The sequence below is a fragment of the Anoplophora glabripennis genome, unplaced genomic scaffold (assembly GCF_000390285.2).
Source record: "Anoplophora glabripennis isolate ALB-LARVAE unplaced genomic scaffold, Agla_2.0 scaffold473, whole genome shotgun sequence".
Classification (NCBI taxonomy): domain Eukaryota; kingdom Metazoa; phylum Arthropoda; class Insecta; order Coleoptera; family Cerambycidae; genus Anoplophora; species Anoplophora glabripennis.
Genome location: NW_019417197.1, coordinates 392271 through 411977, shown reverse-complemented (window position 1 = coordinate 411977; position 19707 = coordinate 392271). Strand labels below are relative to the sequence as shown.

General features: G+C 31.9%; 1 protein-coding gene across 1 annotated transcript; it reads right to left on the bottom strand.

Moving 5' to 3' along the window:
* Positions 1–6351: 6351 nt before the first annotated feature.
* On the bottom strand, positions 6352–13074 carry LOC108911425 (protein GDAP2 homolog; the record flags this gene model as incomplete). Its single annotated transcript, XM_023456036.1, has 5 exons — positions 13066–13074; positions 12811–13007; positions 6909–7051; positions 6569–6701; positions 6352–6503 (listed from the first exon to the last, which is right to left on the bottom strand). Coding segments are annotated over exons 1-5 (634 nt in total), but the record flags the coding sequence as incomplete, so codon positions are not given.
* Positions 13075–19707: the final 6633 nt, after the last annotated feature.

The following is a 19707-nucleotide window of genomic DNA, read 5'->3' as shown; positions in this document are numbered from 1 at the left end:
TTGCTTCTTTAGGTGGACTAGATTAAACTAAAATGAGCTAATTATAAAGTACATATTTTTAAAAAGAAAAAAGTAAAAAGAGCAAATATTGATTACGTAAAAAAAACAATTGATATTAATGTCCGACGCTGTCATTTCAAAATGTTATTTTTCTCCAAAAGTTTTGTGTTTTTCTTTATATAAAATGTTCTATTATTTATTAGTTCCATTTGCAAGGCCACCTTAAGAAGAAATCCTAAATAAAATGTGGAAATAGTAAGATATTTCTATAGTGGTTTTTTTACATGTTGGTCTTTAAAACATCAAAAATACAAAATATTAAACATATCATTTGTGCACTTTAATAAAATCATAATCTAAAAACAAAAAAGATGATTCATTCAATTATAAATGAAGACCACACGGCAAAAACCATGGGTCATTTTTATTTCATTTGCTAGAAAATTAATTTTAAAGTTTAAAACGGAAATCATATAATTATTTAGGTAATTATTTATCGTTGAAAAGGATTTTTTTACTTTTTATACACATTTTTTTTTTTATAATAATATCCTTATTGTACTGTAAAAATTAACTTTCAGCAATTTTGTTATGTAGTCTTCAAATATCTGACAGTATTGGTTTTCAGGCGATTCAAAATTATAGCCAAAAAAAGGGCTAATATCTGAAACAAACCAATATACAGGGTGATTCACAATTTATCCAAAAAAATTTGGGAATAGATGTGCATTAGAAACGGAGTCGATATCTTAAAAAAAATTTTGTAATTTTTAGTTTTCAAGAAAAAATTTATTGAGGTAATACATTCAACCATTACATAGCTGGACAACTGTAGTCTCTAGCGTCATTCGTAATATGTGTGGAGAGCCACGTGGCCTCAGCGACTCCGAATACTGAAAATCATTTTACAATCGTCGTTGCCATAGTGTTCACAGTAGTTTTTTAGTAGTTAGTGTCAAAAATGGCTTGCGTGTATAGCAACTCAGAGTTGATGGATATCGTTTTAATTTATGGTGAAGCAAGGCATTTTGTATTATGGTGAAGCATTTATATTATGTTGAAGCAAGACAACATTTGTGTTAGTAGAAACTGAGCAAGCATATAAATTATATTTTATTATTTAAAACCATAAATCAATTTTATTAATTAATAATAACAACAACGGCAAAAGCAGTTGAATTTGCTGATATAAAATGCCTCTTTTCATTTTTTCTTTACAAAATTGTATTTGTAAGAGTCCCCTGTACATCCAAAATTTTTTTTGGCTAAGTTCTGAATCACCTTGTATATGTAGATTACAAAAAAATAAAATTTTGATTTTTTGAAAATTGACATGCTCGTCTTTCTGTTTCAAATTTCTGTTATTTTCATCTTCGTACTCCTGATAATTGACTATAAAATTTAGTAAACAGTATTTTCTAGTACCATATGACAAATTTGCCAGGTTATGACAACATTAAATCTTTTTGTATGTTACCAGTAGGTATCAAAAAATATCTTCCATCTTTGATTTTTTCTGGCCAACAAGACCAAAATGGAATAATTTAAGAATTAACTAAAAAGGAATCTTGTAAAAATTAACCATGAAACCAAATACATTGTCCTGAGAACGAAATACATAGTAATAGTCTCGACAACAATGAAAATAACATTAAAAATAGTTAATAGCTGAGATATGTGATAATTTAACATAAGAAAAATACTTTTATGGAGAACGAAAAACAAAAATTAATATACAAATGTTACCTATTACCTGACACAAATATCTTGTATTTCTGTGGTTCTAATATCTCTTTTGATAAAAACCAACATGTAAAAGTAGCTACTATAGAACTTACTATTTCCACATTTTATTGGAACCGTTTCATCAGATAAGAAGGCTACCTGAAGAACAATCCTGGTAAAATATGGAAATACTAAGGTCTTTCTCTAGTAGCTATATTTACATGTCTTTGCCAAGGATGATATTAGAATAACAAAAATACTGTATAAATGGTCTTTCATTAATAGTGATACTTTTTAAAATTGCAATTTCCAGTTTTTAATATATTTTTTTGGTGTGCTTCCAGGGGTGAAAATATCCAGTATAATTTGCCGTTTCATCACGTGGGAACTCAAGCTTCCTAATTAACCTTAAGAAATCTTTAAAAATGTTTACCAAAGTGGCAGCTCAGTAGTGGGTTGTGCGGGTGCATATTTGTTCGCCAGAGAATTGGGTCGCCATCACCATTTCTCTATTCAGACTATATGCCGCTCCGTGGCCAAGTTTAAATGGGATTTCACTCTACACGACTAGAAGACAACGTAAAGCGCAAAGTGAGGACAATATCGCAGTAGTAGCGCAGAAGGAGCCGAATGTATCGGTTTCAAGACGTTCTCAACTGTTGCGGCTATCTGAGACGTCAACTTGGAGAATCTTGCGAAAGAATTTGGTCCTGCATCCATACAAAATTGTATTGACCCAACAGTTGAGGCCAAAGGATGATGACAGATTGCATCGTGAGTTCGTTGCTGTGTTGTGAGTTTGTTGATTGGTCCGTACAGCAGTTGGAAGCTGAACCTGATTTCAGTGCAAAAATCATCTCAGACGAGGCGTACTTTTGTCTTAGTTGCTTCGTCAATACGCAAAAGTGTTGTTAATGGAGCAAGAAGAACACCCCAAGTGGTCCATGAAGTGCCATCGCATTCAGAAAAACTCACTGTGTAGTGCGGTTTATGGCGTGGCGGCATCATTGGACCTTACTACTTTTGAGACGATGAGAGAAGAACCGCTACGGTCAATGGCAACCTCTATAGATTCATGTTACGCGAATTTCTGTGGTTCCAGCAGGATAACACTACGTGCCACAGCTGCTGCTACACTCGATTTGCTGAAGGAGAAGTTCGGCGATCACATCATCTCAAGACATGGATGTGTGAATTAGCCGCCACGGTCATGTGATTTAACACCCATGATTTTTTTTCTTTGGGGCTGCATCAAAGCCCAGGTCTATGCTGACAAGCCACAAACTTTGGAACATTTGGAGGTGACCATTCGTCGGGCTATCGCAGACATAACGACGATGATGTTGGACAGAGTGACCTAACAATTGAAGCCATCTTGTGCATCAGTGTGTTCAAAGTCATGGTGGACATTTGAACGATATTTTGTTTAGAACATAACTGCAATGTCTAAGCTTCAAAGTAAAGCACAATTTACTTTGATATGTTGTGGTTTATTTTCTTTTCAAATTTTAAAAAGTGCCACTCTTATTGAAAGATCCTTTATTTGTTTGAAATATTGCATTATTTAATAATTTCACTGTCAGAAATGTGTTTTTATATTAATATAAGTAATTTTTTACTTTTATATTGGAATAATTATTAATTACTAGATATTGCTGGTGTAATTCAATGCCAATTGGCAAGAGTAATAGTTTCCCCACTATCAACAGATAGGAATCTTACCTGAGATTAGACAATTTTTACATATCTAGATTTTTGGTATCAAAGAACACAATAGGATTTTTTTTGGGAAACCTTTTTTTGATTTTTTTTGATTTGGTTTCGGTTTAAACCCTTTTTATTGGGTTAAAAACGGAAGGTTATTTTTTTTTCTGAAATTGTTCATAGTAAAATTAATATTTACAATAATCATATGAAGGGAAATAAAAAATATATATCACTTTTGATTCTCAAGACGATTCTATTGCAAATAGGCAACCAGTAATACATGTTTATAGATTTTACTGCACAGTTTGTCTAAATATAAATTAATGCACAAATAACAGACTTTCTCCCATTTTAACGCAGATTTTCTATAAAATGGACTTACTTTGAAACTCAAATTACTTTTTAGTGTAAAGAAATTTGTAATTTACGATGCTGCTTGTTCAAAAGCGGCAAATTACAAATTTCTTTACAGCAAAAAGTAATTTGAGTTTCAAACCAAATCCATTTTATAGAAAATCTGCATTAAAATGGGAGAGTCCGTTATTTGTGCATTAATTTATATTTAGACAAACTGTGCAGTAAAATCTATAAACATGTATTACTGGTTGCCTATTTGCTATAGAGCCCTTTTAAATTATGAGCATATTTTTTAAATCCTTGTTATTGCTGGCATCAGGAATGAAAAATTGTTAACAATAATAATAATATGTACAATAATCATACATGTAAAGTAATAATTTTGCCTGTGGACGACAGTAGGAATTAATGAAAAAAATATTAGTTTTGATTATTGAATTGGGTCTATATTCTTAAAATCATTATCTATAGAAATCAGGAACTGATTTTCATTTTCTTTTCTGGATGTACAATAAACTTACTTACGAAAACGAAAGCAAAAAAGATGAAAAGAAAAAAATAACTTTGTAACTTAACTTTAATTGTGTGATTTTCATTTTTTTTATAGTAATGTTAATAGTGATTTAAGATTCAAATTTCAGTTTCAGGCAGAATGTTTGAATTAGTTACTGATTTCGTTCTCAGATATGTTGATTACGAGAACGAAAGACAAAGAAAAGACTTTTGAACATGTTTTCTCTATTTTCTAAATTAAAAAATATACAATGTTAAATCCTTTAATTTATACATTTAATTTAACTTCATTAACATTACTAACAATTTTCATCCTTTATAGTAATGTAGTGAAGTTTTTAGTGATTTTCGTTCAAATTTTGATTTCAGAAAGAATGTTAGAATAGTTACGAATTTCGTTTTTCAATTTAATTTTAATCGTTTGCATATGGAGCAACTTTATTAAAAATTTTTGTCGCCATTTTCGTTCTCTAGTGATATTTTTAGTGATTTACATTCAAATTTTGTTCTGTGTCCCACATTTAAATATATTTCGTATTTTATTCGGGAATAAAAGTAGGAACAAAAAGAAATAAAACAAAAATTCCATTTTCAAATATACAAACTATTCTTAAAAAACATATTATGAAATGAATCTCTGATTACGTTTTTTTTTTCATTTCACTCGTTTGGATGTGGAACAACTAATAACAATTTTTATCTCCATTTTCGTTCTTTAGAGGGACGTTTTTACTGATTTATATTCGAATTTATATTTCAGGTAAAATATTTGATCAGTTACCGATTTCGTTCTGAGGAGAAACATTTTAATACCTTTCGTATTTAATTTGAGAACATGGGAATGGAAATAAAATAAAAAATAAGTGTTAAATATATGACATTTGGATTTCTTAAATAGCACGCAGAAGAATGTTTTTACATAATTTTAGTTAATTTCACTCGTTTCACACTAATAATACTTTTCGTTTCCATTTTCGTTCTTCAGAGTGAAGTGACGCTTTTAGTGATTTACATTCAAATTTTGATTTCAGACGGAACGTTTGAATCGTTATGGATTTCGTTCTCTGGAGAGACGCATTTTAATGTATTTCCTATTTTATTTGAGAACAAAGTAGGAACGAAAATAAATAAAATACAAAATCCATATAAAAAAGGTGTAAAAAAAATCTGATTACATTTTTTTTAATTAATTTCAATTGTTTGAGTGCAGCAACTTTACTGATAATTTTCGTTCCCATTTTCGTTCTTCAAAATGTTATTAGCAATTTATGGTTCATATTTCGATCGCAGGTAAAACATTTTTTAGTTATGGATTTTCGTTCTCCGGAGAATCATTTTAGCATATTTCGTTCACGATTTTCAGTTTTTTGGGAACGAAAAACAGAAAAATAGCATTTATGTTCGAAAACCGCTGTTACTTTTGAGTTTTTTAAATATTTACAGTAGAAAAAAAATAACTAGTATTTGCTTTAATTTCAAAAGAATGAAATACTGAAAATAACGAATGCATTTTTAAATTCACTTAATAAAAAAATTAATTTTTCTTTCTGTAATACAAACACCGTTTCCAGTTCTATTTTTAGCTCAGACCTTTACACACAAACAAGTACATACCGTTACACTTTAATCTCACACGACCACCTCCTGTCTACACTAATTAACCGATAATTCATCAAACACCAGAATTACCGTCACCTAATGCTTTTAATTAACTAAAAATTACCGGATCGGTCAAGCAACAAACCACGCAGTACTAATTGCTCTGGAAATAGGCAAGTAATGTACTCCTTTGTGTTTACCCAATCGAACCGATATGCATACATTAGAACCGTAAGTAGAAAAGGTGACGTAAATCTACGCTAACCGGATTATAAGATAATCTCCGCTACCTTCAACGGTTTCAATTATTTACGAAACGTTCATTGAAGGTGAGACCTTTTGACTTTCAGGGAGATTAAAATGCATAAGTTTTATCTGTGAGTCGGGGGAAGGGGCGGTGTACTAGTGTTTTTTGTCTCAGTTCGCGCATTTTTAACTAGAGCAAAATACATCCCAGAACTAGCGCGAGGGATTTTTCTCTGCGAGGCTTACGTAGTGCTATGTGAGCTCCCTCGTCGGGTGGGTAGTTCCTCTTTACGGAGTTGATCACGCATAATGCTATCGTGTGCAGGCCCATCTCTTTCGCTTTCTGCAGCACGTTCCTGCAAAAAAAAAGGTAAAATCCACCTCTATCAGCAATGAATCGGCGACGTTGCCTTTGAAATACCTGTAACATGTGTGAAGAGTATTTTCCGATGCAGACTGGTACTTTATATTGTATTTGGGGCCTACGGTGTGGATGATGTATCGTGCTGGCAGTGCGTGGCCTCGGGTGATCCTTACTTCGCCCGTTTTACATTCTGGAAATCAAAAAACAATTCGGTACCACTCAAAAATCAAAATCTTGTAAAAGGGCCCTACATATGTTCCCTGCGGTACCCTATCTCAAACAATTTGAAATAAATACTTGTATTATGTCTTACCGGAAGTATAACGGGGAATTTTAAGTGGCATAAGGAAGGAATGGTGTATTATTATTATTCTTTAATGGTGTTTAAATGACTTACCTCTTATATCTAGGTTGATTTCTTCTTTTAGTTCGGACCCAGCCCTCTGGAAAATCCTGTCACTGACTGGATTGCTATCACTCATGTACTCGTTTGTAGAATTGACGATGGCATCTACTTGTAACGAAGTAATATCACCAGACCTGAAGAGTAAAAGTTGCTTTAGACTTACTTTACTAATGATTTACTTTGTTTGGCAAGAAAACATCATTTAATTTAAATTGAATAGATTTTTGATATCAGCAACACTTTTTAAAGGATTCTTTTCTATATTTTATGTCTAAAAATTGATGTATCCCTGATTTATTTTATATCGCAAACGGATAATTGATTATTGTTAAGAGAAACTAAGACTAAATACCTCCTCTAATAAACCAGAAAATTAGTCATACAAAGAAAATTGTAATTATTCGTAATAGTTAAGGAATTTTAATTAACCCATTAGCTTATTATCATAAACATGTAAAGTAATTAGTGAGATATTGTATTTCATGAAATACATTTTTGAAGATACTTGTAGAAATGTGTATAGGAAACTAAAAAAATTATGAATGAAAATTTGATTATTTGATTTCATATTTGAAACTGCAAAAGAACATTTTTTGATATTTTACACATTATTTTAGTTCTGAAAAGCAACATAAGATTTTGGGAGTATCCTAACAAGGAACAAGGAAGGTCTACTGGATTCAAATCGGGACATAAAGTTGATCAATTTTCACTTAATTTTCAGTTTGAATAAAAAAATCTAACAATTCAAACCAAGATTTAGTATTTAGAAACTACATTTGATATTAAATCATAAGAATAAGAAATATATATGAAATATTTTGAGTTAAACATTTAAAAATAGATAGGGACTCAACATAAAAATGACAAAATTAATTCAAAAACATGCTGTATCTATTAAATTCGATACGACAATCTGTAAATAAGGTTCCGATTTATAAATATACGTACCGTTAATATAAGTAAAAAAAAAAACAAATGAAGTTCCAATATTTATTATAAAATAGATAAAAACTACTATTATTTAGATTCGAATTTTTGAAATGTAATGACACATTAATTCTATACATAAAATATTTGACCTTCATTTGTTTCTTTATGTATAAAATAACATATATTTCGCTCTTCGTCATAAGATTTTTCTCGTATTTAATTCAACAAATTAACATTATTTTAAACAAGACATATTTCATGTAATGCANTTTCTCGTATTTAATTCAACAAATTAACATTATTTTAAACAAGACATATTTCATGTAATGCACATAAAACACAAGTAGAAGAATAATAAAAATTTTTGAGTTTACTATTCTTTACAATGTGATTGAAAAACTTTTTTATACCTACCCAAACAATCAAGCATTTCACAATGGAGATTAAATATTAACTTTTAAATATCGTTAACAAAAATCAATGTAGGTAGGTATATGTAAATGTTTCTTTTTCATTTTATAAAGCGTCCATTTGTTAAATAGGACTAAAATAGCAAAATGTCAGCAGTCGGCATTATCTTTAATTACTATCAACCCAAATGAGCTTTCCTAAAAAACTAAACTGAAAGCTTCCCTATTGGAGTGATTTTAAATTAACATAATAGATGTCGCACCCTTCGTTGTTCTCGCGAATAAATTACTTTAGGATATCAAATTTGGATCAAAACGCCATCAAAAGAATTTTTATTGAAGTGCCAGACTATCAAATTTTCGTCAAATCAAAATAAAACGTTATTTTGACGTCACAACGAGTTTGATCAACCGATTAAACTAATGGTTCTCTGTTTTTCAATCAAATGAGAGATGGGAGATGGGTAGAAAGCAAAATACTATTTGAAAAAATAAACTGGTAGGTTTTCAGGTAATTCTTAGAATAACTTTTATTTATTATTTCAATATCTGTAATTTGACCAAATCGGTTTGATCAAAACAATTTGATGACATGAATGTTAATTTTGATGGTGTCATCGAAATGTAAAAATTTTTGTTCAAAATTTTTTTCTGTTACATATTTACTGCTGTGGAATAATTCTTAGTTCATTTATAACCCCTTTCTTTCAAAATTTCGAATAGTTACGCCAATATGTTGAATATTGCAATAATTAATTATTGTATATTTATGCTCATTCACAGTGTAAAATTACGCTACCCCCGAGTATATTTGTGCCGTGGGAAGTCCCAAAAAAGTGAAGCTTTCCCTGGAGATCCATTGTTTGAAATTAGCTGTTATACAATTGTGACTAAAGCTGTAAAACCAGCATATTGGACGTTTTCACATCATTTATTCGGTAAAAAGAATGGAATTATGTATGCGGTTACCAGAAGTTTCACACGGAATTTGATATAGTCTGTTTGTTGATGTCACAAATTAACAACATATAGAAAATTTAGCTACTTAAGGAGGTATATCGGATTTACTCAAATGCGTAGATGTACAGTGCTCCCTCTGTGCGTCATATTTTTTTGAAATTTTTTTTGAATCTAGATTTTGAGATATTGTTGTTGAAAGTTGTTCATTTTAACATAGGTTTAAATGGCGAAGATGGACGGTGCGTCTCTTTTTTTGCCCATAACTGAAAAAAAAATGTAGAAATTGTGAAACAAAACTTTTCCATAGATAGAGTATTATCTTATTTTTGATGTAAAACTAATGTAAGGTTTGAACATAGTACAGCTGTATTAATTAGAAACAGAAACCAATAATTGCATTTCTGTCTGACTTGAGGATTAATGTGGCAACGTCGCAATCAGCTGACAGCAAGGAGGGAATACATTTGAAAGACTTGATAAAAACGAAATTGATTTCAAACATATACATTTTTCCTAAATCCCATGTACATTGTTATCAACAATAAATTATTCACAACCGATGATTTTTTGTAATGTTTTTAAAAAACTAGATTAATTAAAAAAGACTAGGAAGCTGTGATATATTTATTGGAATAAAAAATACAGTTGATAAATCCTTTTATAAAAACATCGTAGTCATTACCCAGCAATATTTAGGGTTACATAGTTTTCTTTACTTGATTAATATAATTAGTAATACCTGAGATAAAAGCATTTGCACGGAATAACAAAAGAACATAAATATTTCTCAGCAAATTTTATATCTAAAAAATTAGTTATAGTTGCAAAACTTTTGTAACATTACTAAAGTAGAGATTAAAAACACGAACAGTGCGTAATAATGTAATTTCTATCACAGAACCTTCAAAATTGCATCCAACATTTTCTTTGACTTGGACGAGAGATGGGCGCGAGTGTCATTTCATTTCTTTAGAACTAAATTAACATAATTCTCGTTGTTTTACCAGTTCACATGATTTACGGATTTTAAATAAAGGATACAAATCTTCGCGAGGATAATACGATATATTTGCTATATATAATAATTATATTGTACATAGTTTACACACAATACATTTTTGAACGCGTACGCATCTTTACCCGAATTTGACGCGCAATATCTCCTATGTCCGAGGTCTATAGGTTCGCAGTGTGTACAACTGCTAGTTAATTATTAGCGTTGTTGCCACATCTACATAGTCTTTATGCGTTCATTAAATATAATTTAAAACTACTTAAATATGATATTTTTATGTAGTTAATTAGTCAATATATATGCTATGTGCGTATAATGTTTATCGCAAATAATTTCAATAGAATTTAATTTTTTCAAATTGTCAGAGGGCTTTAGTCCCATAAGAAAAGCATCCTCACTTCCTTCGGACCCCGATATACCACCTTAAATAGGACTTAGGACGATAATGCATTTTAGCCCCGCCGAAATAGGAACGAATGTTGTAAGAAACAGTTTTTTGTTTGTGTTTGTTAGTTTTCATATTCATTTAAAACGTATTATAATGTAACAAATAATGTTCACGAATAAAATAATATTTTCCTTAGGAACACATATTGTAGACCTGAATTAGATATTTACTTTTCTCGATATGAACATATAGTAAAAACTATTTTGCTATTCCTTTAGTATTACTATTACTTGAAAAATAATATTAAAATATTCTTTATAATTAAACAAAGCCATAAAAAAGGAAATAAATATTTAAAAAACTTTGTATTTGATACTCATGTGCCAGTGACATTAAAAAACTATTGAATTTTACAACATATATATTGACTTACAAAAAAAAATGCTTTTGAGCATTTCTGCTAACTTGATCATTACCGAATAAAAAGGTAGTGATGTTAGGAAAATATATATATGTAGTGTATAGAGGAGTATAAACTTACAAAATTTAAAAAATGTTCGGTCACGACCGTTGAGTACAGGAGTGGTTCGATCGGAGTGATTTTAGTGTCGTTGTGTAGGTTGGACCCTTTCTGGTTGAATCGAATAAAAGTGCTGCGGACAGGGGTGACAATAGCTAGGAAAATGGTGAAACTTTTTGGTGATTTTTATATTCAGTTTCTAGTTTCATAAAAGAATAGAACTGTCGTGTACAATACAATAAAAGAACTAATACACAAATTTAATCAAATGTAATTAAGTTACGATATGGACCTAATAATAATAATTATTAAATTTATTAGATACAATATGACAACAAAGCAAATCGTAATGGGCTTATTCATTAATATTTAATTTATAACTTGTTTTTACCATTTTCTTCAAGTACTTAACTCCCTAAATATGTGGCGTAAAAATCGGATCGATAGCTAATATTAACCGTGATAAATAATTTCTAATTCGTAAAATATTCGGTCCAACCCATTCGCAATGTATTTGTTTGTGATATACCACCTATAGTAGGATCATATTCGATGCAAAGTAATAAATCATTGCCTGTCAAGGGAACCAATGAAGTACGCTTTTAAGGGTTTTACAAATTGAATAATTTCTTTATACATTATGAAGGGACGAGGGGATCAGTTCAGGTCTGGCACCCTTGTTCCTACAAAAATTCCTTTATTCTCATAAACTATTTATTTTAAATGTAATTTATTATAAATCCAATTTGTTTCCTAAATTCCACATATGTACTACATTTTACCTCTGTACGCGCCACTGTTGTTTACTTGTTTTTTGGAAGCGCTCTCTAATTGACGGCAAAGCTCGCCAGGTTAGTATTTGACGTATAACCGACCAGTTCGTACACTCGATGCACCTGGGCGACTACAGCTACTACCAGAACACAGTGCGTATGCAGCGGTATTTCAGATTTTACATTGAATTTCATTTTAAATTTGAAATGATTTATCTTACGCCTCCTAAAAATGATGACACGATTTTCCTTTGATAAAAGGCCGACAATTTTTTGCTCTACTTTGCATCGTATACGATCCTACTATAGTTTAAGTTTTTTCCCTTATTTGTGGCACGATTTAAGTTTTATCTGTTTAAATAAAAAATTAATTAAAAAAATCTTTGTGCCAAAGGAATCGATTACGGATTATTTTTATTAAACTATTTTTGCCTAACCAAAAGCAGCACAATAAAAATAGCAGATATTATCACACACATCAATTGAAGACCCTGGTGAGAGTTCAATTTTTTGAAAAATGATATTTGTGGAAATATAAGTTTAAAAATTGTACTTTTCTGGTGCAAATATGGAATTTATTATACGGAAAAACGTTTTGAATATTACTTATTTCTTTCACCCGAGGTAAATTTAAAAACAAAAAAAATTACACATGTAAATTGTTGAAAAAATGTTACTCTGTATAAATATATAAATACAGCAAAAAAAACAAAAATATTGGAAACAAATCTAATTTATCTACATCAAAGGCTACATTTACACTGAGCAGTAAGCTTTGGGCGCATTCTGTTGTCCACAGCTGTACTTCACTGCTATACCTCGACGCGCGTTTCGCTAATAAAACGCGCACCTTCGTGGCGTCGTAATTTATTTACAAAACGTGGGGAAACTCACCATAAGATAATTTTTTGGTTGATCTCGGGATCGTAGGGGAAGGGCGAGGTGTTGTGCTTGGTCTCGCCGATGGCACTGTAGTCAGTCAGGTAGTGGGCGGGATCCACGTCGCTCCATCTCACCAGGTCCTGTGGCAGCACGATATCGGGAGCCACCCCTAGGGGTTCCTGGTTCATTATAACCCGCATTAAGTACACCTAGAAAAAGACCATCGTCAGAAGTGTTTCAAAAATCGTTGGGAGAGTTCAGATTTGCCTTTCCCATATTTAAATTAAAAGTTCAAAACGAGTTTGTAACGGAAAGAGTTCAAATTACTTTACTGGTTTTATACCGTACGGTTTTATGTGGTGGAATAAATTCAGTAAAAATGAAACAAATTTTTTTTGGGGAAAAATCCCCGAACAGGTCGATTTTTAATTTTAAAAAAACATATTTTAGCATAAAATGCGATTTTCAACCGTCATTTGTTTTCGAGTAATGACGTCATCGAGATTTTTTTAAATAGCAACCCCCTATTTTCTTTTGATTCTGAAAGATCGTTTCATTATCGATCCAACAGTATTAAAATGTTGCCAACTTCACAATCACTTTTTATTTAATTTGTTACAAGTAAGTTTTATCAAAACATTTTTTTTTAATTTTTTTCAATAAAGTATTTAATTTTATTTATTGCCACGTTAGCACCGACAAGACTGAAAAAAATATTTTTGCGCGACTTAGAACCCTAAAAACCTCATAACAACTTGAATATATATATGTGTACCGGAAAAACTTTAACAAAAGGAATCGATTTCCCTATTTTTAGCAGGTCTTACTCTATACNCATGGTGGCGTCGTAATTTATTTACAAAACGTGGGGAAACTCACCATAAGATAATTTTTTGGTTGATCTCGGGATCGTAGGGGAAGGGCGAGGTGTTGTGCTTGGTCTCGCCGATGGCACTGTAGTCAGTCAGGTAGTGGGCGGGATCCACGTCGCTCCATCTCACCAGGTCCTGTGGCAGCACGATATCGGGAGCCACCCCTAGGGGTTCCTGGTTCATTATAACCCGCATTAAGTACACCTAGAAAAAGACCATCGTCAGAAGTGTTTCAAAAATCGTTGGGAGAGTTCAGATTTGCTATTCCCATATTTAAATTAAAAGTTCAAAACGAGTTTGTAACGGAAAGAGTTCAAATTACTTTACTGGTTTTATACCGTACGCGCCTGAAGCATGGAATAAATTCAGTAAAAATGAAACAAATTTTTTTTGGGGGAAAAATCCCCGAACAGGTCGATTTTTAATTTAAAAAAAACATATTTTAGCATAAAAGGCGACTTTCAACCGTCATTTGTTTTCGAGTAATGACGTCATCGAAATTTTTTAAAATAGCAACCCCTTATTTTTTTTCTCGATTCTGAAAGATCGTTTCATTATCGATCCAACAGTATTAAAATGTTGCCAACTTACATAGGAAAGTTTTCGAGTAAAGCAAAAACGTTATCAAATTTAGTTTTTCGAAATGCCTGAAATTTTTTACGGATCACGTAGGTGTAAATCTTTACAAAGTGACACTGTCATACCGACTTTCCAAGTATTGTAAGCGATATAAAAAAAAATATTGTTGAATTTAAAGTATTATGGCACATTTAACTGTCGCACAAAGAATTGAAATTTTAATTCTTATCGCATGCGGGGATAAGACTAGAACGCAGCAGGAAGTTTGCGATTTATTTAATGAAAAACATCCAGATTGCCGTATCAGCCAATCAACAGTCAGTAAGATAGAATCTAAATTTAGAGAAACTGGCTATGTTGTAGATATTCCAAAACCTGGACGTCCAGGTGTTAGTGAAGATCACAAACAGAACATTTTGATAAGTATGGTAGATAATCCTCATAATACTTTACGATTGGTTGCATTAAACAATGAAATTAGTCAGACCACAGTGCTACGTGTCCTGAGGTAGGAAAAATATCATCCCTACAAAATTCAACTTGTGCAGGAACTCAATGAAGACGATTCCGACCGCCGCTTACACTTTTGTGAAGTTATGATGGATTTATGTCAAGTAAATAGAGATTTACACCGGCAAATACTTTTTTCAGACGAGGCCACGTTTTGTCTCAATGGTACAGTGATCCGTCAAACTTGCAGGTATTTGAGTCGGGAAAATCCTCATTGGATGGCAGAAACAATCCATAGAAAACAGAAACATCCACAGAAATTAAATGTGTGGGCTGGAATAGTTGACAACACAATAGTAGGGCCTTTCTCCTTTGAAGGAACCCTTACAGGAGAAAGATATTTAGAGTTTTTACAAAATGACCTTGTTCCAGCGCTTGCAGTAATTTTTCCTAACGATAATGACCCTGATATTTCTGATGACACCATATGGTTTCAGCAAGACGGTGCACATCCGCACTATGCGCGCCCTGTTCGAGATTTTCTGGACAATTGTTTTCCTAGGAGGTGGATCAACAGAAGAGGACCGATAGAATGGCCCGCGAGATCCCCAGATTTTACACCCCTGAACTATTTCTTATGGGGCTACTTAAAGTCCAAAGTGTACGTTAATAGACCACATAATTTAGAAGAACTCCAAAATTGTATTATAGATGAAACACACAGAGTTACCCCAGAAATAATTCATAATGTGCAAGAAGAATTTCTACACAGACTTGCGTATTGTCAAGAAGTCGGTGGGTGGCAATTTAGGTAGAAAACTTAATTAATTGTATTTACTTGACATAGGAATTGTTATTTTTTTAATGAATAAAATTTACGTTTTCTAACATTCAATCGTCATTTACTCGAAAACTTTCTATGTAAGATGGCAACATTTTAATACTGTCGAATCCACAATGAAACGATCTTTCAGAATCAAGAAAAAAATAGGGGGTTGCTATTTAAAAAAATGTCGATGACGTCATTACTCGAAAACAAATGACGGTTGAAAATCGCCTTTCATACTAAAATATGTATTTTTAAAATTAAAAATCGACCTGTGCGAGGATTTTTCCCAAAAAAAATTTATTGCGCGTTTACTGAATTTATTCCATACTTTATGCGCGTACGGTATATAAGTACTTACATCACTTTTTATTTAATTTGTTACAAGTAAGTTTTATTAAAACATTTTTTTTAAAATTTTTTTCAATAAAGTATTTAATTTTATTTATTGCGACATTAGCACCGACAAGACTGAAAAAAATATTTTTGCGCGACTTAGAACCCTAAAAACCTCATAACAACTTGAATATATATATGTGTACCGGAAAAACTTTAACAAAAGGAATCGATTTCCCTATTTTTAGCAGGTCTTACTCTATACTCTATACATTGTGGGGACATGACTACGGGGTATTTCTAATGAATAATTTCCTTCAGAAAAAGACGCGACGATGGGGCTGGTTTTGTCCTGGAGTTCTTTGATGTGTGTGCCAAGTTCTTTGTAAGAAAAAATTGAAAGACGATCCTTCAATGAGCGACTTCAAGTTTCGACACGTTTCTAGACACTGTGGTGAAACGAACAAAAAATGATTTTATGGAAGTCTGAATACGTAAAGTAATATGTCACAGTGCTGTCAGACATAGAGTAGACAGATATATAGCATTTATTTCATACATTCATACAAACGTAGTGTCAAATTTCAGTTTGAACTGTAAAATAATTGGTAGTATTAAACAAATAAGTTAAAATATATAAATCCTATACGCAACATTAAAACAGTTCATATTTACATAAATTGAAAATAAAAGTGGTCCTAGTGCGGAGCCCTGAGGTAATCCTTACCGAACCAATTGTATATCAGACTTGATATCATCAACTAAAACAAATTGTTTACGACTTTTTAAATATGATTGCATGCAATAACAAAGCTGGTAGTCCCCTTACCCCAATTAAATAATATTCCAATTTTTTAATGAATATATCATGTGAAACACAGTCGGATGTACTCGTTAAATCACAAGCTGTAATGGCACAATATGAACCTTCCTCAAGCCTTTCAACAATAATTTGTCAATTTAGTGAGAACATGGGTATGTAGTATAAAAACCATTTCTAAAACCAAACTCACATTATGTTTATCAGAAGATTACTTAAATAAAAGAACTGGAGTTTTAACTTCAGAATAATTTCTATTTTTCCAGAAACAGGAAAGGTAGAGATAGGACAATAATTTGCCACTTTATTGCAGGCACCTTTTTTAAACAAAGATGCCACTCGTGCAATTTTAAAAATATCAAAAAAGTGCCAATACGAAAACATAAATTAAAAATATCTGTAATATTAAATAAATTATTTATGTTATATTTATACAATGTTCCAAAACGATGAAACAAAATTAATATTTTTTTTTCAGTTGAAATTAAAAAAAAATCACTGAAACAGGTCAATTAGTAAATAGAAATTGTCACTTTTCTGCAATATTTTCTATTTTTTTGAGCCATGTTTGGCAGACCTATAACATTATTGACATATTTTTTAATAGGACGCTCTATATTTTTTAGTATAAATAGAGCCCTTCTATAGAATTTAGCGATATAAGGTATCTTCTGTCTGTCTTCTGCCCATAGTTCTTGTAAGACGTTAACTTTGTAAGAATACCACTTTTGTCACTTCGGATTTCTGTGAACTGAAGTTGGCTGAGATGTGAGATAGATTTAATGGATGAGTGAGGATTTTCAGTAACGGCGAGCATCACATTATAACGGTTACTTCCTTCGTCCTCCATACCCAGATAAATCTTTTATACTTCCGTTTTTTTTTTCAAACTTTTTGGATACTTTACTTAATATACTCGACTAATACTCTGGTCTGGATATGCTGAATAAGTCACAACATACCTCCTGTTGACTACGGATTTTATCACCGCATCCAATCATAATTCAAATTTCAATTCTCTGTTTTCGCTTAAACGGGTAACCATTTTTCATAATAATTTAACAACGAATGAATTGGAACTAAAACGATTCACGTTATACCTAAGCTACCCTGGTGAATTTTATGTGTTTTTATCGATGTTTTTTTTAGACAAAAAAGCTTTCGAGGTAAGTAGAAAAAGATTAATAAAGAGTAGGTACGTTTTATTTAAAAGTACAGAAGAGACTATGATTGTTTGAAATAGTCGTCAGTACGACATAAAATACAATTTTTTACAACTATTACAAAAAGTAGGTATAACCTTATATCGCTAAATTCTATAGAAGGGCTCTATTTATACTAAAAAATATAGAGCGTCCTATTAAAAAATATGTCAGTAATATTATAGGTCTGTCAAATATGGCTCAAAAATTAGAAAATATTGCAGAAAAGTCACAATTTCTATTTACTATCTGAAAAAAAATATATGAATTTTGGGATACAATGTATATTCGGGCAGTGCCATATTTTAAACATACTAATAGCCTCATTTACTTGAAGAGGAAGATGCAAATAAAAACTATAGAAACAGAAAGAAACACGCTCTGTAAGTATGATACAGGATGTTTAAATAGGTAATCTCTCCACCACCTGGCCACTAAACAAACACAAACATGAGTGGATGTTTACTTTCCAGAATTAGATATATCAACTTTTACGTACGTTAAAATATGCAGTGAGATAGGTATGTGCAAAACTACTTTACCTTTATTTTTTATTTACACAGAGAATGGCGAAATCAAGGCCGAGTCATTAACACAACTTGGATAAGTATTGTACACTGGCGATCATTAAATTCTGTAGATCGTCTCTACTCTAATGAAAACATTCAACTATTTTAAATCGTGGTGAGGAAAAATAGAGTTCTGTTTTCCATATACGACTTGTGGGTTCGATTACGCTTTTAAACGATAACGAATTAATATAGTACACGTGTAAAAATGATTGAACACAAAACAGTTTGTTATTGTATAGTGAATTATTGATAAAATAATGTCTATATTAATACATTTACATGAGGCGGTGGGCGCAAAATGTAATTCAGTACGCCCCCCATTCTCAAGGAAAGGCACAATTATACAACGTAAGTGAACCCTTACATAATTCACTTAAATCAATCGATAGCCGCCTACGCTGACTAACACAAGACAATCCATGTGGAATGAACTAAATACATATGTGGAAAACGCCATAACGGTTAGTATTACATTTTTATGACGGCATTTTCTGTTGTATTAGTTTTAACATTGAATATAGTTGGAACTTGGGGTGTCAGAAAGTATACGGAAATTCGTAAAAACATTTAATTGTCGTTATTTAAAAAAATGGAAATTTCATCTCACTTTCCAAAATCCCGTCTTTTCGCCTAAAACCGCTCCGAGCAACCACAAAACGCCATATCCATGCTAGACGATGTTGACGAGGGGCGATGCCGTCAACCTAGATCCCGCAGGACGACGCGGCGCGAGAGAGGAAAAAATCACCTCACTTTCCAAAGTTCCCGCCGCCGCCATTGCATCCAAAAACCGCCCTAGACAGCAACAAACGCTAAGTTACAACAGCCCGCATTCCCAACAGTCTGAAGTGAGGACCGCGACGTGATTTAGGTCCGAATTTCGGATTTTCGGATATGAAAAAATTCTCCAATAACGAAATTCGGACATCACAAAACATAATAGGTACCAAATATGAAGGATGTTGTATTTTTGAGAGGCCGGAACCCGCAAGACAACCAACTGCGAGAAATCGTTTTGCGAACGAACGTCAACCCTGGCTATCAATAACCAGGAAGGGAATCCTGGCCAGTGTTTGTATACGCCCAAAATTGCTTGCGTTCTCGTAAGCAAATGTAAATATATACCACTATTCTTATATTTTGCACGAAATCATCGACAAACATTTTTTTTTTTAATTTTAAAGTCACTCCAAAAAATCACAAACCTGAATTCGGTTCTGTCCAAAATAATTACTCTTACAAACTTTACAAT